This window comes from Macrobrachium nipponense, chromosome 12 (assembly GCF_015104395.2).
Source record: "Macrobrachium nipponense isolate FS-2020 chromosome 12, ASM1510439v2, whole genome shotgun sequence".
Taxonomy (NCBI): Eukaryota; Metazoa; Arthropoda; class Malacostraca; order Decapoda; family Palaemonidae; genus Macrobrachium; species Macrobrachium nipponense.
In genome coordinates, this window is record NC_087205.1 from 50,106,992 (window position 1) to 50,134,491 (window position 27,500).

The 27,500-nt window shown below is 37.9% G+C and overlaps 1 protein-coding gene across 15 annotated transcripts in view; it reads left to right on the forward strand.

Moving 5' to 3' along the window:
• The window catches only part of LOC135224522 (afadin-like), a 573,724-nt gene that overhangs the window by 389,533 nt on the left and 156,691 nt on the right, over nt 1-27,500 (forward strand). For all 15 annotated transcript variants that reach the window (XM_064263577.1, XM_064263587.1, XM_064263579.1 and 12 more), the window contains 6 exons: nt 235-334; nt 481-635; nt 1,360-1,492; nt 3,776-3,916; nt 6,628-6,888; nt 7,481-7,603. In XM_064263577.1, coding sequence (XP_064119647.1) covers nt 235-334; nt 481-635; nt 1,360-1,492; nt 3,776-3,916; nt 6,628-6,888; nt 7,481-7,603 — 913 coding nt within the window. The remainder of the gene's footprint in view (nt 1-234; nt 335-480; nt 636-1,359; nt 1,493-3,775; nt 3,917-6,627; nt 6,889-7,480; nt 7,604-27,500) is intronic.

Consider the following 27,500-nt stretch of genomic DNA (forward strand, 5'->3'; position numbering starts at 1 on the left):
GTAAATAAGCGTGTGATGCCTCAAAATTTGGGAAATTCCTGAAACAATGACTTCATTTGATGTAGCATTCCTATAGAGAAACTTTTGCATGCATAATGAGATTTTAATGGTCCTGTGTTGAAGCTCAGTTGGCTATTAAAACAGCTGTTCAGAAATGAAGGGCAGGTAATTTTTTTAATATATGCTTTATATTATACTGTGCACTATATATCATGTGTGACCGTTTGTATACAGGAGTTTAGTGGAGTGTATGGAAACAGAATTATCAACTTCACTGCCAATGTTTTTGGAAGACAGAGATGATATAAATGAGGAAGAGGGATCAACAGCTCATGTGAGTTTTAATAATCGTTTGTGATAACACTTTTCTCTGAAACAGTATTATGTGGTTATTTTTAATTTTGGTGTGAAATTCATGTATATTTATATGCATTTTTTTTCAAACGATGCTGAGGTGTTTATTTTTATTTTGTATTTCAGGTGTTATCAATTTTGTCAAACACAATGGCATTGCTAAGGAGATGTCGTGTCAATGCTGCACTAACCATTCAACTTTTCTCTCAACTTTTCCATTTCATCAACATGTGGGTTTTTAATCGCATTGTGGCAGACTCTCATACAAACTATTGTACAAGGTAAGCTGTAAGTTTGCTTCCACCTCAAAATATCTTTTTCATGAGTATTAATACTTCATTATCTCTTAATGTCTTTTTACCTCATAATAACATAACATGGTATGCTATGAATTGAAAATTCAAATATATTATATTTATACTGTGTCTTTGAAAATATGAGATGGTAAAATGCAGCAAGGAAGATAATCATATTAAGAAAATATTTATCCATATCATATAGCAAATCAGAAAATTATCCGCACACAGATGGAATACCTATAACTATAACAATTTCCTTTCAGATTTTCCACCTGCAAATTTATATAACACTACATTGAATTCTTCATTAGGGATGCATCAATCATTTAAAAATTTGTTGATCTGCCCCAATTCATGTGCATCGAGAAATTGTAAATGCACTACTGGAATACAGTATTTTGAATATTTTGTTTTGCTTTAATGTTGATTCAACATTATCAGATATTTTCATATTTTGTGGAGTTTATAATGTAGGATTCATACTCAGATGCACTATGAATTTATGTAGCCTGCACTAGAAATATTAACCTGATAAGTGATGTTAAACAAATTTATTAAAGTTAGTCTAATAAAAGAATGATGCTAATAACTGAAACAGAAAACAGTTCCTTGTGTCAGCATCCGGTATATTGTGCAGTATATAGTATGGTATTGTATGATAAAAACAAAGAATATGATTGTAAAATTATATTTTGATTCATCACAGAATATGGGGCATCAGACTAAAAAGACGTCTCGCTCGCATTGAGCTGTGGGCAGAGAAGCAGGGACTCGAGTTGGCTGCTGATTGTCATTTGGCAAGACTGTCACAAGCAGCTATGTTGTTACATTCACAGAAGGTAATTATCAAAAGTAGGGTATCATCAGTGTGTAACCTATTATTAAATGTGCCTTCAGTTTTTCTTTAGAAAATCAAAGTTTTTCAGAAAAAATTAAAACAAAAAACTATTAGGTTTACCTTCTATTAGGGATAAAAGTTGTTAGGCATTCGGTTGATGTTCAGAACTGTCACAAACAATTTTTCTATAGTGAAGTATTGCTCCTTATGTTATTTTTCTTAGAAAACGGTAAATATTTCTCATTAGGTTCCATCCTTTTGCGTGTTGGTTGCAGATTTCGTAATGGGACTTTATGACTTGTCACAGTTAGCATCATTGTTTATTTAATGTAGTCTTTAGGGGCTACTTGATAATATATAATTAAATGAATCACTTTTTTTTTTTTGCCATTTTTTTGGTTCTGACTCTTATGCAGTGATGACTCAGTAGGTATATGAAGCATAACAAGAAATGATAACAAATTGTGTTGGAGAATTAACAGTTCAGACTTTTCAGTATTGTATCTTTCTTACAGTATTCTCTGCCTGGCACACTGTTGGCAATGCTGAAGGTACTTTAGGGCATTTTTCAGGCCCCCAGCTGTGTGGCCTTTGATCTTGTACCCTTCAGCCATACATTTTCTCTCTTTACTTGGGGCTGTCAAGATTTGCCTCTTTGCATTCTTCAGTTTTTATTCCACATTTAACATCAAATTTTTATGCCAGGTGTTTTTAAGTAAAAGAAGAAAGCTGGCTTGTCAGGCTGGAATAAATATCTTTGCAATAATGATGATTTTCCTAACTATTGTTCTCCATATTGAATTGTCTTTTTTATTTCATTGAAGACAATTTACAAATGTCATGTTAGTAATTACGTACTTAATTTCACAAATGACAGGTCATCTGTACTCATGATTTGCCTTTATTGAAGTTGGTGGTATTACAAGTATCCAGATGCTTAAAATGAACAAGCTTTTTTATATTAAAGTATTAATTGTCCTCTTTTGTTGGAGTACTTATTAAAAGTTTCTTCAAATGGGTATTGTCTTTTTTTAGATCAGTTAGGCCTACTAAACACATTGCTGTCAAAATTTATATTAACATTGAAGCTTTTATCATATTGTCTTTCAGAATATTCTTTTGATATGGTGATTATGTATTGTGTGTACAGTTTATACGCACAATATATACATAATTAAAGTTTGTAAGCCTTCACTGTACTTTGTTCATTTTATGTTTTATTGTCATTTAGCATAATTAATGTGATGCTTTATTGTCGTATAGCATTATTAATGTGAGTAGTTGCTCTGTCAATCAATTTGGCTTTTACTGGTGAAATTGTTAGCATTGCATCATGAAACCTTGAGTGATTGATGTGGCATTCCCTTTGTATTCTTTAATGAGGACTGAGGGGAGTCTGAATGGGTCCTCAGAAATTGATTGTGCACTTAATGGAAAGAAATGTAACCTATTTTTGTGCTATCTGTAGATTTTATTTATAATAAAGTAGTTCAGTGAGAGCAGCGAGTCACATGTCAAAAGTTTTTAAATGGGAACTGAAAATTGGGGTCAGGTAAAGCTTGAGACGTTGGACAGATAGGTGGGAATAGACTGATGGGAACAGATGAAAATTGAAAGGAACCTTTGGGGGACTGAAGTGCCACTGTAAAAACCTTAAGTGATATCAGCAGTGTGCCTTGGAAGATAACCCAGAAAACAGTACCCTCCTATTGTTGTGATCCCCTTGGAAAATGTGCTATAAGCTGTATGTATGTGTCTAATTAAAAACTAGATTAGGCATATGAGACTTATAGAAGTAATGCAAAATTGTAGTGTGTAGAATATACAATTCAGTATTGTACCCTTATTACACTATTCTTTGCATTCCCTTGAAAATTATTTTTTTATTTCTAGATAACTAGTTACAAGAATGTTTTGGAATATTATCCCCAATTTTGAGAATAGGTTTCACATTAATTAAAAATATAGTGTTTTCTCTCTATCAAGAACTCGGTTATTGTCTCATTCATTTCTTTAGATATTTCAATGGGAGGTATTGCAAATCAGCTCATAGCCGCTTGTTTTACTAAACTAACTAAATCAATAAACGTCTCTGAACATTTCGTCTTTTTAAAGATTTCTATTTGCTCATACTTTTCATATTTAGGTTTTTATTTAAAGAGTATTGTGGTTAAATACATATAAGGAATTTTTTCATCTGCCTTAGCCATGCATTGAAATACTGTATAGGGTGTATTCATTTAATGAAAGCTAAAAGTAAATACATTTGTCATTTTATTTTCAGTCTTCAGCAGATGACATAGCAACTATTTCATCAACTTGCTTCAAGCTAAACTCCCTGCAACTTCGTGCTTTGTTAGAAAAATATCAAACTGCTTCAGATGAACCCAGAATACCTCAAGACCTTATTGATAATGTAGTAGCTGTAAGTATTTAAAAAATTTTATTTGCTTTTATTCCAAGTATTTTCAAAAACTTCAGTCATTGTAGAACTTTATTTTTATTTCTAAATCAAATGGCAAGCATTTGTTTTTTCAATAGGTGGTTTCATATTTATTTGACCCCACTGCCAGTGTTCTTTTGGTATAGGGTTTCTGATTTATTTAAATGTATAACACTGAGGGAAATATGAGAATACATAAAAGACAAGAAAGTCAATATATGAGAGAATGAAGGAAATGAGCAAGAATATGTCATACATTTAGTAAAGTAATCAAGCTTACTGCATTAGATAAATATTTAACACACGAAGTACAAACGTAGACCTAAACTTGGGGCAAAATAGTGGGCTAACACTTTCTGAATGTTCAGCAGTCTATCCTGCATGGAGCGACAGCAACTTAAGAGACCATTAAACGATAATAAAATTAGGAGTAGATAAATGAAATGGACAAAAATAAGGATATTAGAAATTACTGATGCATGTCACACATTTGAAAACACATTCATCACAAAGTGCTTTTTTGTTATCTAAACTGGTATAAATTTCTTTCAGAAATCCAGAAATAAACTGAAAAAATGCAGCTCCTAATAACTCGGCTGAATTAGTTAATTGATAATTAATCAGTTTATCACATAATACGCCAATATGAACGTTTATATTGAGTGTGTAGGTTATTAAGAAGACTGATATATCATTACATAGATTCATTCCATGATAGAGTACTTTAGAAATTTAAATTGAATAAATTGTTTTTAAATTATTAGGAAATATTCTTAAAAATTTTCAGTAACCTCACTATGCATAGCTTCCATATAAATTGTTGCATATATGGTGGTTGAGTGTTTTAAGTCACAAGTTCCAATTTTGGCTGTTTGTTATGGTTTAGTTAATTTCTTTTTGGGGATTGTACAAATCATCATCATCATCAACCTTATTAACAGAATATGAAAGTTCTCTCTCGACTTTTCTGTCTTGTGCACGTTATGCTGAAATCCCATCTGGTTCATATCCTCATCACTGCTTTTCTTCCATAATTAGCTTTGTCTTCCAGCTGATCTTAGTCCCGCTAGTATTTCCATATGTAGCACTATCTTGATTAAAGGTTTGTCATCCCTTCTCATCACATGTTCAAAATGTCAGTGTTTGAAGTCTTGATCTGTTTTCAATTGAACACAGATCTTAGTGTTATGTGGTTCTTGACCTCCCTCTCTTCCACATTTGCTCTTCTTATGCATGTTATACATACATAGTGTTCAGTATCATGACTCATTCAGATTCTTATATTTTTGAGATTAAGTGTCATAATTCATAATTTTTTAAGCCTTATTTCTGAAATGTTCCGTGTGATATTATTTTGGATAAGAAACACAATCCAAAAATATTTGTACCCTCTGTGAACATGGGAAGCTTATTCTGCATTGTAATGTGAACTGTTATTGTACTGAGTTTTCTAACACTAAAACAGGGCTTCATAAAAAATTCTGTCAGAGATTTTAATGAGAAATGATATGTGTAATTGTGTTTCTTCTCTATTTGCTTTTCTTTATTGAGGTTATATAATTCTGTCTTTTTTATAAAATATTTAGCCAGAGCCATCAGGCATAACAGAATATTAATACTGTAATAACTACCTGTATATTCTGACAATTTTTTGATTGAGTTGCCTTAGCTGGCCAGCTGTATTATATTTTTGCTTTTAATATTTACAACACGGTATTTGAGTCATGGAACTAACATAGTGGTTATGTGAGCCATGAATGATGTTCATTATGATTACATACTCATTTAAGTAAATACTGAAAGATCATGGTTAAACTAATGTCTGAAAATGCTGCCCTTCAGATGTTTCAGTTGATAATAAAAGTTTTCCAGTTGAAAGCGACCCTTTTTTCATTTCTTCTTTTTCACTGAGAGCTTATGTAATACTTTAGTATGTACATAATAACCTCACATGAATGGAACTCGTTTCCACCACAAATGAACATTATTATTATTAAATAAAATATTTTAACCAAACCCCTGAGCCACAAATGAACAGCAGTTCAACTTACTGTACATGCAGAATTGCTGTATTTACTATTTATAGCAGTGTATCTCCTTGTAGATTACATGTTTCTTATGTGTAGTCATGAACATTATAAGGAAGTTATAACTGAAAATATTTTTAAAAAGACACACTGCTGGATCAATATTTCTTTTGGTATAGTATTTTGTGCCACATTGTATGTGATAAGATCTTTGAATTCTCTTAATATGGTTATGCTTATGTATTCCCAAAAAACATTACTGAGGTCTGTTTTATAAAATAGTTTGTGATCTAAAATATCATTTTATTTTCATTGATTTGGCAGTGTTGTCTAAGAATTTCATAACCATTGTTTCGAAAACAGTCTTGTTCTCTATTATTGAGTAAGCTTATTAAAGTTGTCTAAATAATTGAATTATTGATATATGCTATATTTTTGCTCAAGTAGAATTTATACATTCACATATTTCCCACTTAATTGCAAGCAGGTATGAGTAATATTTGATAACTGTTACTTTTGTACTTTCTGTTGTTAGGTAACTAGATTTTTTATAATTGAAATGATGTTTGCTGATGGGTCTAAGGAAAACAAAAGATCAAAGTAAAACTTAAGTTTTATATTTTATCAGAGATTTTTCATTCTTTTATCTGTTCTGTTGTTCACCAGGTTGCAGAAAGCACAGCTGATGGTCTAGCTCGGGAAGATGGTAGAGAAGTGAAACTAAAGGAAGAAATTGACCTACAGTTACCATTCCTTTTACCTGAGGACGGATATTCGTGCGATATTGTGCGAGGTGTTCCTTCTGGGTTGGCTGAATTTCTAACTCCTCTCCAGCATGCTGGACTTTGCAGAATGAATCCACAGCCGTCGTCATCTGGGTATTGGACGATATATATGCATGAGCAAGATGTTAGGGTTCCTCCTGGGGTAAGTTAATTATATACCATGTTTCTTTTATCTTTTTTTCATTTTTTCTTTTTTAAGCAACTAAGTGTTGTTCATGTCATATTGCCACAACGTTTGTCGATATTTTTCAGTTATTTGATCTAACAGTGATTTTCAAACATTGTAATTGAAGATTAAATTATCCTGTGGTGCATAATATAGAGGTTCATGTTATTGTCCTCTTGTTTCCCTTTCTTAGTAATAAAAATTCAGATATACATAATTCTAGATATAATTATTAGAAGTTTCTATATACATTGGCTTGTGCTGCCTTTGTTGGCTGCAAGTCTAGCTTGTAATATATACAAAGATGAACTCATGTTGTTATTATAAGACAGTATTGGTATATGAGGTTAAGTTAGCATATCAAATCTGCCTTTTCATTGGTTTATTAAGATTACATTTTTTATGGAGATTTCTTTTAGCTAAGAAAGATATTTATTTAAATAATGGCAGTAGTATCAGTTCATTCTAGAGTATTATATCAATGGATATGCTGTACCTTCTGTGTATCTTATAGCTATGATTATACATTGACTTACATTAACATGTTTTATTATGTCTTTCATTTTAGCCAAGAAGTCCAAGTGTAATGAGCAATCGATCAATGTCAATTCCACGTGGGGAACCAGAGATCCATGTCATCCAACTCCAGAAATCAAATAATGGCATGGGGTTGTCCATAGTTGCTACAAAGGTAAGTGTTGAGATAGTTCACAATTTGTTTGGGTGTACTAATACCATAACACTTAAAAATGGACAAAAAAAGACGTTTGTTCATGAAACTTACCTGTCAGATATATATATAGCTGTATTTTCCGAAGTCCGACAGAAATTAAAAAAAAACTTACGACACACGTAGTGGGAGTCAGGTGGTTAGTACCCATTCCCGCCGCTGGGAGGCGGGTATCAGGAACCATTCCCATTTTCTATTCATAATTTTTCTGTCGCCGGTGTTGTAAACACAGTTTTCAGCACCTCTGTCTTGAATTTAGGAAACTTGGCTACTATAAATACCCCTTTTTGATTTTTTGGTATCTTGACTTTTGGATCGGTGGCTAGGCACACGTTAATTGTGGATTTGATTGATTTTGGCTTGATTTCTCTTTAAATAAGATGTCTGGTTCTAGTTCGGCTAGCGCCAGGTTTTGTACCAAGAGTGATTGTCGAGGTAGGCTACTGAAAGCATCAGTAGACCCTCATACTTTGTGTAAGAGTTGCAGAGAGCATGATTGTATGTATGAAAGTCGCTGCAAGGAATGTGAGTGTCTTTCTGATTCTGGATGGAGAGCGTATGAGTCCTATCTTCGTAAGCTTGAACGGGATAGGTTAAGGAGGTCTTCCTCCAGGAGCGTTTCAGGTAAACGTCAGGAAGTTCATGTTTCTCCTACTAACCCTCCTTTAATCACTACTCCTAACCCTGTAGTGTTGCCTTCGGGCCCCGAAACAGTGTCTGTGGAGGGTAATACCCTTACGCTTATCTTAGAGTCGATTCGTAATTTAGAATCTAAAGTGCTCGCCTTAGAAGGCAAAAGTGAAGGTGCAAAGTGCAGTGACAGTGCTCCTTCGTTTGTGGAGGGGTGCGTCAGATCGGCCCATTTCGCCTCTAGGCCTAGACCGCTGCCGACTCCCAGGTTTCAGGGAGAGGCATGTCGATCAAGCCCGCAGGAGGTTTTACGGGGAACGCCCAGCCGATCTGACGTGCCTTCGGCAGTATCTGTTGACGCTACCCAGACTACCAAGGAGCGTGCGCGTGCACGTCTCCTGAAAGAGTGTTTCTACTTCTACAGAGGCTTCTCCCTGCACAAGGGGTGAGCTCTCAGTCTGTTTCACCCGCGCTGAAAAGGAGCGTTGTGATCGTGACGCTTCACGTCCAGTTTTTGCTCTCGAGCGGCGATCTTCGCCTGAGAGTATGTTCGCAGCCTTCCCGCCACAGAAGAAACGTAAGGAGTCATCGGATGATGACTTTGTTGAGCGCCCCAGTCTCTCCCGAGCGCGTTCAACGGCAGTTCCTGGGAGAGGAAGAAGACATCCCTTCGCCCCTCGCCTTCTCACAGGATCAGCCTGTCACCTGACAAGGAATCCTCTCCTACTGAGAAGATCCTGCGCTCTTTGCAGCAACAACTTGCTGATGCTCTTTCTAAGAGAGGGACGCAACCACATCCCCAGGAGAAAGGTATGACCGTCCTTCCTCCTGAAGAAGGAATCTAGAAAGGTCTCCCTCTCCCTCTCCTCGCTCGTCTATCTCTCCACTTTCTTCGCCTGCTAGAGTTCGTGCGACTCCCCAGCGCTCTCTAGAGGACGTGAAGAGGAATTTACTCGCTCTGCGCATGAAGCGGTATTACCTGCTCGTAAACTTGCGGTGCGAGAGCTCGATATTTGCGTGGACGCTTCGGAGCAAGTTCAGGATTTTGACGCTCGGTCGGAAGCCAAGCGAGTGCCAGTGGCATCTAAGAGTGCACCGGCGGAAGCAGAGCGCGCGCGAGATGTTAAGCGCGCTTTAGTGAACGTCATAACGCACGCCAGTGGACGGCCAGCGGACGCCAGCCGGACGCCAGCAAGCGCGGCGAGTTGACTGCCAAAAATTTCCCGCGCTAGTAGCAGCCAGGCGTGTGCCAGTGGACGCAAGAGGTGTGCGCCAGACGCCAGGTGTGCGCTAGCGGACGCCACAGGTGTCGCCAGCGGGCGCTGGGTGGACGAGGATGTGGATTTTCGTCGTCACCCACCTGTGATGACTTTGCAAGTTACTTCGGGTCTTGAGAGACAACCGGAGTTTCTATTAAGGAGTCAGCTTTGCCTTCCACTTCACAGCAACGCTCCTCTTGGAAACTTAGACCAGATAGTCTTAGTTCAGCCTTACTTCCTCCGACTTCACCTGTGTCGGAAGCAGAGGTTAGCGACGCTTCGGTTGAAGTTGATGATGAGAAACCTTTGGCTGCAGTCTCTTCTGACTACCAGGTATTGACCCGCCTTCTTCAATCGGAGTTTGGAGATACGTTTCATCTGGAAGCTCCTCACTCTCCTCCTTCGCAACATTTCTTCTTCCGAAAGATCAACAAGGTCTCTGGCATTTGTACAGAATGAAGAAGTCCCTTTCAACTAAGAGGGCTCTTCGTAAGGTCCATGACTGGATGGAGAAAAGGAAGTCTCAGGGAAAGACTTCTTTTGCCCTGCCACCTTCGAGACTTAGTGGGAAAACTGGCATTTGGTATGAGACGGGAGAAGACGTAGGTATTAGACTTCCCTCGTCAGCTCAAGGAGACTTCGCAAGCATTGTGGATGCCTCGAGGAGGTCTCACCTGTCCTCTTCGAAAGTTTCCTGGTCTACACTACGGAAATGGACCACCACCTTAAAGGCCTCTTTCGGACGTTAGAGGTCTTTAACTTTCTAGATTGGTGTCTAGGAGTTCTGGATGCCAAGTCTAGGAGTTCCGACTCGATTAGTCTGGGGGAGCTGTCCAGCGTAATGTCGTGTATGGACAAGGCCGTCAGAGATGGTTCGGAGGAGCTTACAGCTCACTTTTGCACAGGGCTCTTGAAGAAGAGATCCCTGTTTTGCAATTTTACAGCTAAATCTGTCTCTCCGTCACAAAAGGCAGATTTGCTCTTCGCTCCTTTTTCGGATCATCTCTTCCCCCAGGCTATGGTAAAAGACATTGCTACCAGCCTACAGGAGAAGGCCACGCAAGATCTCCTCGCACAATCTTCAAGGAGACCTGCGGTTCCTTCGTCCTCGGGAGTTTCGATTCTCAAGAAATCGAAGCCCTTTCGAGGTAGTTCTTCCTCGAGACCAGCCCCTCGAGGAAGAGGCACTTCCAGAGGCAGAGCCACTGCCCTTGCCAAGAACAAGAAGTGAAACAACAGTCCTTCAGTCACCGGTTGGAGCCAGGCTTCAGCTTTTTGCGCAAGCCTGGGAAGAGAGAGGTGCGGACAAATGGTCCTTGGACATCTTAAAGAAGGGTTACCGGATCCCGTTCCTGAAACCACCCCCGCTGTCTACGACACCCAGGGACATGTCACCTTCTTATCGGGGAGAAAAGCAACAAGTGCTTTACGATCTGCTAGATCAGATGATCGTGAAACACGCCGTAGAACAGGTCTCCGACCTGAATTCCCCCCGATTTTACAACAGACTGTTCCTGGTGCCAAAGCAGTCGGGGGAATGGCGACCGGTACTCGATGTCAGCAACCTGAACCTCTTTGTCATCAAGCAGAGGTTCAAGATAGAGACGCCTCAGTCAGTGATGGGAGCCTTAAGACCGGGGGATTGGATGGCTTCACTAGATCTCCAGGACGCGTATTTCCACGTCCCCATCCACCCCCAGTCCAGGAAAATAACCTGCGGTTTGTCCTGAAAGGAAAAGTGTTTCAATTCAGGGCTCTCTGCTTCGGACTCAGCACTGCTCCGATGGTATTCACCCTACTGATGAAGAACATTGCGAGGTGGCTTCATCTTTCCAAAGTCAGGATCTCTCTCTACCTGGACGACTGGCTCGTACGAGCCTCCTCGAAAGACCGGTGTCTGGAGGACCTGCACACGACCTTGTCGTTAACGAAGTCCCTGGGGCTTCTGGTGAACCTCGAGAAGTCACATCTGACCCCTTCTCAGTCTTTAGTCTATCTGGGGATTCAGATGGACTCAGTGGCTTTTCGGGCTTTTCCGTCCCAGGGGCGACAACTAGATTGCCTAAGCAAAGTGTCAACCTTTCTGGGGAAAGAATCATGCTCGGTGAGGGAATGGATGAGTCTGCTGGGGACCATTTCCTCACTGGAGAAGTTTGTTTCCCTAGGGAGGTTGCACCTCAGACCTCTTCAATTCTTCCTGTCGGACAATTGGAAGCACCAAAACAATTTGGAGTCGATTCTGGTGTTATCGGAAGAGGTCAAGGAACATCTAAGATGGTGGACTGACCCTTTGAAGCTCGCAGAGGGTCTTTCCCTCAAGCTTCAGAGCCCCGACCTAGTGTTGTTTTCCGACGCGTCTTCTGCGGGGTGGGGAGCAACACTAGGGGGGGAGTAAGTGTCAGGCACCTGGAGAGGGGAACAGGTGTCCTGGCACATAAACCTCAAGGAGCTGGCAGCAGTTCATCTGGCGCTCCAGTTCTTTCAGGACGAAGTCTCCGGCAATGTGGTGCAGATCAACTCGGACAACACCACAGCCCTGGCATACCTCAAGAAACAGGGAGGCCCCACCCACTCTCGATCCCTGTTCTTCCTTGCAAAAGAGATCCTGTTATGGGCGAAGGCACACGACGTCTCTATCCTGACGAGATTCATATCAGGAGTAGAAAACGTCCGTGCAGATCTACTCAGTCGACAGTCAACTTCTGCCGACGGAGTGGACCCTTCATCAGGAAGTATGCCAGAGGTTGTGGAAGTTATGGGGATGTCCTCTCGTAGACATCTTCGCAACTTCCAGGACAACGAGACTCCCGCTGTACTGCTCACCAGTTTCTAGACCCAGGAGCAGTAGCAGTAGACGCCCTTCTTTGGGACTGGACGGGACTAGACGTAATATGCCTTTCCCCCGTTCAAGATCCTAGGGAAGTAATAAGGAAATTCGCTGGCATCAGAGTGGAACGAGGATGACTCTCATCGCCCCCTTCTGGCCAGCGACCGACTGGTTCACAGAGGTCATGTCTTTTCTAGTAGACTTTCCGAGGACTCAAACTCAAACAGCCCCACTTCGAGAGGTATCACAAAAACCTCCCCGCTCTGAGTCTGACTGCGTTCAGACTATCCAGAAGTTGGCCAGAGCGAGGGGTTTTTCAAGACCTGTGGCTAAAGCGATTGCAACGGCAAGGAGACCTTCTTCTATTGCCGTATACCAATCCAAGTGGGCTGTTTTTCGGAGCTGGTGCAGGAAGAAAGGCATTTCCTCCACCTCTACCTCTGTGAGCCAGATCGCAGACTTCCTTCTCTACTTGAGGAATGAAGTTCGCTTAGCGGTGCCTACGATAAAAGGCTACAGAAGTGTGCTTTCTGTAGTCTTTAGGCATAGAGGGCTGGACTTAGCCAATAACAGAGACCTTCATGATCTTCTGAAGTCTTTCGAGACTTCGAAGGTATCTCAACCAAGAGTTCCTTCTTGGAACTTAGACATTGTTCTAAAGTTTTTGATGTCCAGTGATTTTGAACCGCTCAACTTAGCTTCGCTTAGAAACCTTACAAGGAAGACACTTTTTCTAACTGCTCTGGCGACGGCGAAGAGAGTTAGTGAGATCCAGGCAATAAGCAGCATGTTGGGTTTAAGAACTCTGATGCAGTTTGTTCTTTAAGCTCTATGTTCTTAGCAAGAACAAAAATCCTTCCAACCCTTGGCCCAAGACATTTGAAATCAAGGGTTTGACAGAGATTGTGGTAGTGAGCCAGAGTGAGTCCTGTGCCCTGTCAGGGCTCTCAAATTCTATTTAGACAGAACGAAGGACTGTAGAGGACCTTCGGGCAACTTGTGGTGCTCTGTTAAGAAGCCTGATCTTCCCATGTCAAAGAACGTGCTTTCTTTCTTCTTGAGAGACACCATTAAGGAAGCTCATTCCACATGTAGTGATAGTGACATGAAGCTTTTAAAAGTGGAATGCCCACGAGGTGAGGGCTATTTCGACCTCGATAGCCTTTCACAGAATATGGCACTCAGTGACATTTTGAGTGCCACATATTGGCGGAGCAACTCGGTGTTCGCTTCACACTACCTGCGGGAGGTGAAAGCGACATACGAACATTGCTCGTCGCTTGGACCATACGTCGCTGCAGACACTGTTTTGGGGGCAGGAGGTAGCACTCATCCTTTCCTTTAGTGGTTAGGTGAGCTTTTAATTGTGTGTGTTTTTGTGTGGGGTCGACCGCCCGAGGCGGATCTCCCTTCTTTAGTCTAGTTTAGTGGAATACCTTTGGTAGACTAGGCCAGGTGGTTTTTATTTTTTACTTCGTTGCCCTCATTGTATGGTCAATGGTCTAGTCACATCGTGGTCACGCCCCCGTTGACAGATCATCTTGAGTGCACCAGCTTATAGGTCTACCTCGCTGGCAACTCTAGTAGCACAAGCAAGACTTACGTGGCAGTAACCACGAAGCCAGCTATGCTAACAGGTAAGGAACCAAGATATCAATTATCTGCATGTATATGTTTCCTAAAATTCTATTCTGTCTCTTCCCACCACCAAAGGTGGGATTCAGCTATATATATATCTGACAGGTAAGTTTCATGAACAAAATGATATTGTAATGATACAATAAAGTTTGTTCATACTTACCTGGCAGATATATATAATTTTAGTACCCACCCACCTCCCCTCAGGAGACAGTGGAAATAAAATTATGAATAGAAAATGGGAATGGTTCCTGATACCCGCCTCCCAGCGGCGGGAATGGGTACTAACCACCTGACTCCCACTACGTGTGTCGTAAGTTTTTTTTTAATTTCTGTCGGACTTCGGAAAATACAGCTATATATATATCTGCCAGGTAAGTATGAACAAACTTTATTGTATCATTACAATATCATTTTTCTTGTTTAACAACCTTATATTCATCTGAATTAAAATTCTTATTATTATATGTTAGTTTAGTTTATTGAAACCACAAATTCACAATGCTGAATTATTTTTAGAGCTCTTTTTAAGGATTTGTTCCTAAATATCAGTTGGAAATGGAACGCAGTAAAGCTGAAATTGAAGATATTACTTATGTGAAGAGGCTAAAGGTAACAGAAAGCAATGCATCTGGGGCAGAAGAGATTACTGCAAAGAAACTTTAATTCATTCCATTTACATTGTGCCTGTAAGACACACTTTAAGCAGTAATCCTGTAGGGTGTACAGACATTAAATTATAACATTAAACTGTAGATTGATAGTGTCCATACCACTTTTAATTTATAAAACAATGATTTAAAGAAGGGTGAATAGTACTCAAGAACTTAAGATGATTGCCTATTGAACTTCAAGAACACAAAGGATTTTAAAGTCTATGTACATATTCTGGTACTTATTTCAGTTATGTGATGTAAATACATTTGCTCACGTTCAGCTGTATTGCTTGTCTTTTGCATTCATTTGTTTCAGTGCTCACTTCCCATATGGCTGGTGAATATAAATATTAGTAAGGATGATGATGTGAGAGTAATGGCAAGCAGGAAGAGCAGTGAATGTTAGTTTAGGATGGTGGGGGATTGGAAGCAGGTGATTTCTTATAAGACTAGAAAGATGTTATTTATAGAGATTGATAAAATGTAATGGATGAAGGTACGATGAGGGAATAATGAAAGCAAGGAAGGTAGCATGGTGTAAGCAGATGACTGGAGAGAACTGGAATGTATAGAAGCTGAAATGGGAATGTATGAAGGGATTGTCAAGCAGTTCATCATTATGGATGTTAACGTGTATGAAAGATGAAGTTTGAATCTGTTGCAATGAACAATTTCTGTTATGTATGAGGTGCAAAAAGATTTGGAAAGGTGTTAGTTCTGGAGAAATGTAGCTCTTGGTAAAAAAGGTTAGCATAGGTGAAAGAATAGAGATTGTGTTTTGAGATGCTATGTTCATGGGATCAATGGAGGATGATAGGTTGATGCAACGTGTATATAAATCTTGGGTTTTAAGAGAGAGAAGAGAAAACCAAGAAACTTAGAGGATAGATGTGGTGAAAGACTTACTGAAAATGAAGGGCTTTCATAGGCAGGAAGGGAAAAAGTGTGCCAGGTAGAGGTAGTAATGGCGGTCTTTGTTATTTTTGAAGCGCTGTTGATGATTATTCCATGTAACCATATATAGAAGCTAATGTGAGTGGAGATTTTTTTGCACTTTGAGGTCGTAATTTAGCAGTTAAGTAGTTAAGCGGAAAGAATTCAGTGTTTTATAAGTGTCAAACTTTCTCGTCGTAATGATACTTCTCATAATTATAATTTGTCATCACTTGTAGAGGTCGAGATATGTCATATAGTAGATCCTTTTGCCGTTGTCTGAAACTTCTCATTAGACTTTGCTGTACATACTGTGATCTTTTATCCTCTCCCATATCTAATACTACACCGTTCTTCGTTGTTCAGTTCTGCTTTCCATCTTGCTTCCCTGGTGTACTAATAATGCTGTCGTATTCCCTTATGATTCTTACACACTCACCTCTACCATCTTAACTTCTTTATAAACGAGCATTTTTTCCTTTCTCCTTTCATTTTGAACTTTACCCTCTTCCAAACATACCGTAAAGAGCAAGTTTATCCCTTTTGTGAAATTGCACAGTCAAACATCCTATAGAAATGCGCTAAAGGAAACGAAATCCAGTGGAAAAAACGGGATTTTGATATGTCCTCTTGAATTCTATTGGAAAGCGCACCCAGATTGGTCTGGGAGAGTGTTGTCTGCTTTAGAAAATGAAGCTCAGTACATGTAGGCACGGCCAGTATGAGAATTGTGTACAAGAAAATAATACGTCCTTGACAAATGATATGAATTGTGACCTAAGAAGTGCTTTACAGAGAGTTAGATAACTTGACATATGATAACCCTGCCTATTACGGTATGTACAGTGATGCTCAAATCTCATGCGTCGTGACTCCATAGGATTTCGTTCAAAATTCACTAACTGGCAACCTAGCATGCTCCATATTTATCTTTTATTTCAATGCGAAAACGCGAGTATCGCTTACACTAAGGCATAATATGTTTCATAAGAGTGAAATCTGTCATATATTTAAAAATTGTAAGAAAATGTCACGTGTAGCCAAATTTCAGAAAAACCCTTACGAAATCTTTTCAAAACTTTCATTCACTCATTTCTGAAGCATTTGACCAAAACAAAGTCGCCATCAAACCTCAGTTCAAATGTTAAATAAATAAATAAAAAAACCTGTAACAATAATGCTTCCAAAGCAAACATAAAATTTGAAATGGTCCTCTTTGATTGCTTTTACCCTCAACGCTGAAAAATTGTAAATATGTATATATAAAAGTAGAATGCGCCCACCGATATCAACGTGTGAGGGGAGCATGTGTGACGTATCAGTGTCGGTGCAACAACAACCACCTGGTATATAAGTAGGTCTACAATGAGTAGCGACCATTAAATTATCTTGAAAACATTTACTTTGTGTTAAAGGAATATTTGGATTTTCATACTAATTATTTGTTATCTTTCTTAAATATTTCAAAACTGATAGCATACTAGCAAATATTCGCCTATTTGTCAAAGCCAAGATATTATTCCTAGGCCTAGGTGCTAGATTTCTTTACTTTACACTTAACATTCACATCTCTATATTAACAATTTCTGGCCAGAAAGCAAATGAGGTTATCTACACATTCTTGCACTTCAAGTTACCTTATGAAAGAATAAATTATACACCAAAAGCGAGCAGAAGGACTTTTAAGAAAATAATATTGTAAACCAGTTGAAAAACAAGTGTTCCATGTGCCTTGATATTAATACTTATGATATTTCATTTAATAACCATCTCCATATAACCAAAATCATCATCATCTTTTATTCCTCAAAGAACAGGTAATCTCTACAAATAAAAACATTAGTAAAGATTACATCTCAGAAAGTTTAGATTATTTTTCTAGGCCTATAAATCCTATTTTTCTAGGCCTATAAATCCTTTTGCAAAATACAGGCAGCTTAAACACAACCTGAAACTTCAACATTCAAAGAAAACTGGTTGTAATTCATATTCCTCAAAGAACAGGTGATCTCTACAAATAAATTCATTTGTAACAGATTACATCTCAGATGGCTTAGATTATTTTTTTAGGCCTATTAAGAAAACATTTTCCAACAACACAAGGCAGCTTAAACGCAGCCAAAATCTTCAACATTCAAATAAAACTTGTTTTAATTCATATTCCTACATTGAAATTGTTGTTATGACTGTTGAGCTTATTAGGTCTACTGTCATAATGCTGCAGACATGGTTATGTTGACCAGTCCGAGGAGCATGATAAGTGTGCTTTCATTGCTGGCACCGCTAACCTTATCACACCACACTTGAACTGAGCAACGTAAAGATAAAAAAATTAAAAAATCAATTCAAATCACACAAATTAAGAATTATACCAATGCATAAAAGGGATCATATCTATTTAACCATAAGGAAAATAAAGCTAGCTGTGAATTCGCAAACTTTTCGACATGAATGACATTACAAATGAAAAAAGGAAAAAAATAGCACTACTTGGCAACATCACGTTGAGCCTGAGAATATGGACGATACAAAAAGAATCATGTCGCATGAGATTTGAGCCCCACTGTACTCATGCGACATGATTCTTTTTGTATCGTCCATATTCTCAGACTCAACGTGATGTTGCCAAGTAGTGCTATTTTTTTTTTTTTTTAATTTGTAATGTCATTCATGTCGTAAAGTTTGCGAATTCACAGCTAGCTTTATTTTCCTTATGGTTAAATAGATATGATCCCTTTTATGCATTGGTATAATTCTTAATTTGTGTGATTTGAATTGATTTTTTAATTTTTTTATCTTTACGTTGCTCAGTTCAAGTGTGGTGTAATAAGTTTAGCGGTGCCAGCAATGAAAGCACACTTAACATGCTCCTCGGACTGGTCAACGTAACCATGTCTGCAGCATTATGACAGTAGACCTAATAAGCTCAACAGTCATAACAACAATTTCAATGTAGGAATATGAATTAAAACAATTTTTATTTGAATGTTGAAGATTTCGGCTGCGTTTAAGCTGCCTGTATGTTGGAAAATGTTTTATAGGCCTACAAAATAATCTAAGCCATCTGAGATGTAATGTTACTCATGAATTTATTTGTAGAGATCACCTGTTCTTTGAGGAATATGAATTACAACCAGTTTTCTTTGAATGTTGAAGTTTCAGGTTGTGTTTAAGCTGCCTGTATGTTGCAAAATGATTTATAGGCCTAGAAAAATAATCTAAACTTTCTGAGATGTAATCTTTACTAATGTTTTTATTTGTAAAGATTACCTGTTCTTTGAAGAATAAAAGATGATGATGATTTTGGTTATAAGGAGAAGATGGCTATAATCGAAATTATCATAAGTATTAATATCAAGGCATATGGAACACTGGTTTTTCAACTGGTTTACAATATTATTTTCTTAAAAGTCCTTCTGCTCGCTTTTGATGTATAATTTATTCTTTCATAAGGTAACTTGAAGTGCAAGAATGTGTAGATAACCTCTTTTGCATTCTAGCCAGAAATTGTTAATATAGAGATGTGAATGTTAAGCATAAGGTAAAGAAATCTAACAAATAAGCCTAGGAATAATATCTTGGCTTTGACAAATAAGCGAATATTTGCTAGTATGCTATCAGTTTTGAAATATTAAGAAAGATAACAAATAATTATGTATGAAAATCCAAATATTCCTAAAACACATAAAGTAAATATTTTCAAGATAATTTAATGGCCGCTACTCATTGTAGACCTACCAGGTGGTTGTTGATGCACCGACACTGATACGTCACACATGCCCCCTCACATGTTGATATCGGTGGGCGCATTCTACTTTTGTATATACATATTTACATTTTCTCAGCGTTGAGGGTAAAAACAATCAAATAGGACTATTTCAAATTTTATGTTTGCTTTGGAAGCATTATTAATGTTACAGTGTTTTTTTATTTATTTATTTAACATTTGAACTGAGGTTTGATGGCGACTTCGTTTTGGTCAAATGCTTCAGCAATGAGTGAACGAAAGTTTTGAAAAGATTTCGTAAGGGTTTTTCTGAAATTTGGCTACACGTGACATTTTCTTACAATTTTTAAATATATGACAGATTTCACTCTCATGAAACATATTATGGCCTTAGCGCATGCGATACTTGCGTTTTCGCATTGAAATAAAAGATAAATATGGAGCATGCTAGGTTGCCAGTTAGTGAATTTCGAACGAAATCCTATGGAGTCATGTCGCATGAGATTTGAGCATCACTGTACTGTCGGCCAAAAAACTCTTGGCAGAGTTTCATAATTTTTCGTTCACCTGCCTGACGCACGATTCATGCCTTATTTATCTATTTTTCTTTTCAAAGATGGAAGAAATAATTATGTAATGACGTTAAAAACAGTCACTGATATCTTTAGAACATTATGTTATGTTATTATGTAAAACTATTTTCCATATAGCAAAATTGACGTGAACGAAACGAAGTGATAAAAAACGTCATATCACAACCATAGATATACATTACCAAATAGATAGGAGACACCTATCATTAGTAGTATCGCATAAACATAGTCCTTAAATTATCATTTCAATATTAAGTTGAAGGTAGTTGAACTTTTCCATTTGTTAAATTTTACAGAAAACATTGGAATCTCACAAAATGCTATCAAATTTAAAACCAAAAAGAAAAAAAAAACATATCCTAACAGTGTGAACCACCAGGCGACCTCACTCTATTGCTTTTGATGTTATGTGCATGGGAATCTAATGTCAATGTGTCATTTATCGGTCTAAGAAACATCCCTAGATGAGCGAGAGACAATTATTGCACTGCATTTGGTGCAAGTTCCTGTTGGAGAGATATCAAGAAAGCTTAATAAACCGGAGAGAATCATACATAGAAAAACCAAATTATTTAAAGAACGGCAAAATTTAGAACATGAGCCTAGAGGTGGAACACCTCGAGCACCACAAGAGAGCAAGACAATACAATAGTGTAAATGTTGCTGAGCAACATTCATTTGTGAATTTTGAATTCTAGTGCCTCATCACGACATTACTGAACCAGGAATCATGACTAGCTCTACGCTTATGACAGGTGTCTGATGAATACTTTAGATGGAGAGGAAGAGGTTTTTGAATCTACACTTGAAATCTTTGATAGTTGTCTAATGAATTAAGTCTAATGAATAGGCAAACTTATCTTTGATGGATGAGAGATTCAGTTAGGCTTATTCTTTTTGTTTTGTTTTTTATCGGTGGCCAGTGAATACCACGGATAGGGAGGGAAACGGTTTCAATGATGCATGCATTTTTTTCTTCGAAACCTAAAGAATACATTTTATTGGGAGATATTTTATTAACATCGGCCTAATCCTTCCATCAATCCTATACGCCACCTCCGCTCTCTTCTACATCTCAGGCGACTAGATCTGACTTCTCAGTTCTCACTACGAACTCCATCTCGTGAAAGCATCACTAATGATAACGGTTATTTTAAAATTCCCCGCACCGACAACGGACGCCTGTTCAAAGAAACTTTATCTTTAATTCCACAAAATATGTGCATGCACTCGTGTTACACCCTGTAGCCGTCAAAGAGCAACCCTTGATTAAAGCAGTAGGTTTTTCTTGAAAAAAAAACATATGAAATAGACTTAAACGTGAACGTCACCTTTCATATTTCTTATCCTTTCAGCTACTTATAATATGCTTATGGTAATAGGTCTAGTAGGTATACATGTGAAACTAATTTGAATTAATTTCTATTTAGAAGAAATGAATAGCTACAGAAAGATCAACCTAAAAAAGCTTTAAGGAAAGTAAGCCTTTCTTAATGTATTCGTCAGTTTTGACTCCCACAGCTTTCCAAGGTGTCCAAATGAAACAGGATGATATGCAAGGAATTCCATAAAAAATTAGACTGAATTATATTCGTTTGATATTTTATGATTGCTTTTTTTACTTTGAATAGCTAGGTCTGAGTTAATTATGTGGTATTTCTACAGAAGCAATCCGCGGTGGCCTAGACTATGGCAATTGGCGTTTTCCTATGTTATTTTACTTACTGAACAAGAATTTAAAGTAATATTCATTCGGACGACTGTAATTAACCCCCAGGGGCCAGTACTAAACACGGAGAAATACATTGGACACCCCAATCCCTAGTGGATGTCGTATCCGCGGTTACGTTCCTTGCAGTTCGTAGGGAACTATTCTTTAGAATTACCCTGCAAGAAACGTAACCGCGGATACGACGTCCTCTAGGGATCGGGGTGTCCAATGCATTTCGCCGTGTTTAGTACTGGCCCCAGTCGTCCGAATAAATATTACTTAAAATTCTTGTTCAGTAGGTAAAACTGCATAGAAAAACCGCAACTGCCATAGTCTGGGCCGCCGCGGATAGGTACCCTAGATCTACCAATTATGAAAAGGATAAGAAGAGAGGCGAACATGGCTAATAAAACAAGAATAATGGGAATAGTCAAATAAAGCAGATTAACACACACACACACACACACACACACACATATATATATAACATATATATATATATATATTATATATATATATTATATTTATATGTATATATATATATGTATATATATATGTATATATATATATATATATATATATATATATATATATATATATATATATATATATATATATATGTCGATTTAAATATTCATTAATATTACGTATCCGAGAGAGTATGCTGCTGAAAATAGACCTAGGCTAATCATGTGGGAAAATCAGAAGTCCAATTTAAGCCCACTAAATGTGTCATGGAAACTATTTTATCGATCAAAGGACAAAATTAATTTAACTGAACATCGTTTTCAAAGAATGTTAACGCCTTGACGTATTATTTATCGGCTGTAGGAGACGAAATGACAACACCCCAGTGCAGTACGATATGTTGAGTCAAGACTCGAGCGGCAGCAAAGCCAACTTCCAAATCTTGGTATGCTGTCACGAAGCTAGAGTTGAGAATAAAATTAGAAATCGTGGACCCATCGGTATATATTTTTTCTTACTTTGCAAAATAATTATCTTTAATACGTTGAATAAGTCTACTCAGTTCTAATGTAATTTATTTCAAGTATTAGGCAACCCATTTGAAAGGAAAATGTTATTTATTGTTAAGTAAATAATCTGGCACCTGCATATGGCAATATTTCCATAACGAACAATGAATTAAGAAACTACGCCAATTCTTCGTTGCCCGTCTGTACATGCGTCATTGTGCTCATTTTTTGTTTGTCATTTATGGCTGAATAAATTATAGGATGTTAAGAAAACGTCATACATAGATTTACAGTACAAGGTCTGGACATTCGGGAAAAGGTTTGCGGTATAAGGGTTGTGGATCATGGTAGTTTAAGTAGCATTCCCTCCGCAGACACTCAAAGATTCAGTAGAGCTATTCTAGGTTAACCTTTGCTTGAATGAAGGCATCGAGTTTAAATAAATTTAGAACACTTCCATCATTTGACTTGATGAAACAAGATTCAATGGTATTCCTTTCAACTGTGTCATTAATTATGATTTAAAGCCCTTCACTGTACTCATGAATTCTTGGTTCCGTTGTTAGCTCCCATGAGCCGACGAATTTCTTCTTCTTTCCCTCCGTTATCCCTACATTAAGGGGTCGGTTGCCTGATGCTCCATCTCCACTGCATGCATCAGGCATGGTTCATTGTTTGGCAAAGGGGTTTTTACGACCTCATGCCCTTGCTGTCATCAACCACAGTTATTGACGGTGGGCCTCGCCTTTGACTAAAAAAATTCCACCTACAAGGCAGCATTTTTCACAGTTATTGGCGGTGGGCCTCGCCTTTGACTATAAAGTAAGACTGCAAGGTAGCAGCTGTCCTTTCAGTCGACTTTTACGACATGCAGGACCTACTGTGGTAGTATTCTTACAACCCTACCACAGGGATAGCCGACGAATTTCTTGTTAACTAAAAAAACAAATTCCCCTTTGGTTTAACATGTATGAAACTATATTAATTCCGAGGTAGAGCTAATTAGATATTAAAGGACATTTGTAGCTTTATGCTTATATATGAATCACGATGGAAGTGTTAATATATATATATATAATATATATATATATATATATATATATATATATATATATATATATATATATATATATATATATATATATATATATATATACCTATGTAAGTATGTTTATGTGTGAAGTAGAGTGACCTTACAAATACAAGTAACCACAGGTATGTACGGTGTGCTTAACACTGCCTCTCAATGAAACCACTGATCGCAAACCATTTGCGTTGCGTCTTGCCATTCCGCTGTACTTCTCGTGAAAGCATCAACTCATGCCGCCTTTCCATCCTTCAGCATTTTGATTGCCTTTAAATCATCGAGTCACTTTCAGATTCTCACATTTACATCAGTCGTTTCTGCGCTTGCATCATTCAGTTCCTTTTTTTTTCCATTCTTACTAAACAAATCAAATAACACAGTAATAAATCCATTAACACAAGATTGCTTAATTTTCAGAAAGCACCTCTATTTTCACCTTGTATTCCGAGATACATTTTTTCTTATGAAGCTTTTTCATTCCAGTTTCTAGCCTTCGGTATAGGTGGCTTTTCTGCCAAACGTATTTGCTGCGCACTATCGTTATATCGTAATATGGCTCACCTTTTCCCGCTCTTTCCCACTACTGTTTTCATCCTCTGTAAAAAGTTGCCTCTCCCCAGTTAAATTTTTTTGAAAGTTCTCCTAGCGTGTTCAAACTATCCTTTGCGATGACTACTACTATTATTTTATTAGTAACGATATCCTTCGTTCATTTTCACCCAAATGTGGTGGTGATTGAGTGAGAGCCCATCCTTGAACTTTGTAGCTTTCCACTTTGTGGTCTCATCCTAATCCGTCTTCTCTCATCGATTCTTTGTTCGCTATTCTGTCTTTTTCTTGAGCTTGATCTCCTGATTACCTGTTTAGCTTCTTCTTGACTCCCTTCTCTCCAGCTTCATTTCGTTTTATCTTCCAGCCAATGATAATCAGGAATTCAATCACTCCTCTTATCATTGCAATAAGTAGCAACTCACTTTCCGTGTAAGTCTAACAAACTCTTTTCAGCTGTTCTCCCTTTCATATGTCATGTATTATGCATAAACGTAACTAACATTCTACTTTGAAGACTACGTATTCTCACCAATCAAACCCATTCATTATAAATGCCTCCCCACACCTCTCTCTTCATTTTCATTCATTCCAGGCTCTTCGCTCCCGTCAACTATACCTTCGGGTTCTCGTGTTCCCACCCGGCATTTTTATTGTCCTACACAGCCTCCCTCGCGCACTCTCAGCCTATTTTCCTTAAGTTAACGTCAAATTGAAACTCTGACCTAGGAGTAAAATGTGCGGAATGATTTTTCCTTGCTGATGGCTAGAATTGTTATTGCATTAACACTATTGAAGTATTTTACCATTGAGGATCTCTCTCTCTCTCTCTCTCTCTCTCTCTCTCTCTCTCTCTCTCTCTCTCTCTCTCTCTCAGTAAACCAAGATTTAACAGATTTTTTTCAAACTTGGTGTTCGCATTGTAGTCAAGGCCCAAGTGGAATACACATAATGGGGTGAGAAAAATACATTCCGTACTTTTAACTGTGTTGAGTCATATGCAAACGCTGTTGCCCTTTCAAAACATTATTGAGTCGGTTAGGTTAAAAGTTAAGTATATCAGTTTAACCCGACCACTGAGCTAATTGACAACTCTCTTAGGGCTTGGCTGAAGGTTAGATATTTTAACGTGGATAAGAACCAATTGGGTACTTAGCAACGGGACCTACAGCTTCATTGTGGGATCTGAACCACATTACATCGAGAAATGAATTTCTAATCACCGGAAATACTTTCCTCTGATTTCGCGTTGGCTGCAGCTGGGAATCGAACTCGCGACTACCGATCGGTAGGAGAGCACGTAGAGTCGTTTAGGATTTGCGTATCATAACATTAGAAGGTTTTTTTTTTTATTTTAAACTCGTTCAGATTTTAATTACATGAGCGGTTTTGCAACCTTTTTTTAAATCCATAATTAGGATTTTCTTCAGGTGAATGGAGCTTGTAATTTAGAGTCTAGATTCGCAGAATTGGCCGCGTCCTTTTCCTTCAGATGGGTGTTTTTATCAAGATTTCGAAAACTTTTTCTTGGTTTTAAATGTTTCCCTTTCATGTATAACATGGCCCTTTTTACAAGAATATTTGTTATGTTATAAAAATGTGTGCACAATTTGGTAACCTAATTTTAAGGTCTGACTCTCCAGTATCAGATAACGTTCGACATGGTTAGGTCGCATTATGTAATCCGCTCTTATTTTGCTTTAGTTACTGGTGCTAAATATTGAAGGACTCACAGACCGTAAGGGGGATGGTTATTTGAGTGGTGTCAAGCGAAACAGAAACGCTGCGATCTGCGTCTAACGTCTTTTACGTCCTGGTTGCTGCCGGTGTTGTGGGTTACGCCTCATTTCAGCTGACGACGAGACGCCCCTCTGGTAATTAATGCAGCCATAAGCAACAAGTAGTAATGATGCTCTGCGATTCGAGTTGCTCTAGTGTTCCTCTTTTGATTGACGTTCGACTCTCTCTCTCTCTCTCTCTCTCTCTCTCTCTCTCTCTCTCTCTCTCTCTCGTCATAGTATGGCAGTGTTTAACGGCGCTATATATTATATATTATATCTATATATTATAATATATATATATATAAGATACATACATATATATATATAATATTTTTAAATAATCTATATATATATATATATTATATATAATATATATATATATAGTATATAATATACTTGCTTTTGGGGGTATTGATTATACTTTCCAATTCAATTTCTTTGTATAAATATTTTTTGGTGTTTTGCTTTTTTTTTTTTTTTTTTCTTTTTTTTTTTTCACATCTCTGGACAGGTTTTTGGGACGTGAAAGACTACAGTATTTCTTGGGTCTCTTTTCATTGTTTCTCAGTTTGACTGAGGCCTGTTACGAGTTTCTTGATTTCGTGACTACCTCTCACTCCAGAAATCGTGTTTTATGAAGCTGCTCGTCTCGACGAGTAATGAGTTGTCGTAGGGAACATATTTCTGTGTCCTGTTATCTCCGTAGGCGGGTAGTACCGTCAGTGTACTTCATGCGGTGCACTGTAGGCATAACTACAGGTTCTTTGCATTGTGCCTTTGCCCCCTTTCCTTTCTCTTACTGTACCTCCTTTCATATTCTCTTTCTTCCATCTCGGTTTCCACCCTCTCGCAACAATTGACTCATTGTGCTTCAACTGCTTTGAGGTTTTCCTCCTCTTACAAACACCTTTCCATCCGTTAACTGTCAATTTCCATTTCAAAGCTGAATGACCTCATGGGTCCCAGTGCTTCTTGGCCTTTGGCCTAAATTCTATATTCAACTCGACTCAACTCGTGTCCTATTGCGTTGATTAAACGCCTGCCGTTTGTCAAAAGATGACTTCAACTGCTTGTTCATGAATCCTGTTAGATGTGATGGAAACTCGGTAGTGTTCAAGGTAACCCTCTTCACTAGTCACGGGAATACTATCTTCTAGTACGAATGCACTTTCTATCTTATGCAAATAGTTGTTGTTGTACCTAGTACTCTTTGTCCTTGGAATTTGAACTGATAACTTGAAGAGATGTTTGGAACTGAATGTAATAAAAAAGGACTAAATTTTGTCGAGGTGTACGTTGGCAGACTTGCCGAGAGACACAATAATTATTTTAAAATCTGACTTCTAGAAAAAGCTCTACCTCCTTTTATGAAAGAGCCAGTCACAGCCTTCATCTTAGGACATGGTACTACATATACCGTGGTATGGGTTTCCTAGATCTGCTAATTATGGCTAATGTGGACTAACCCTAATGACAAAGTAGAGCTGTTC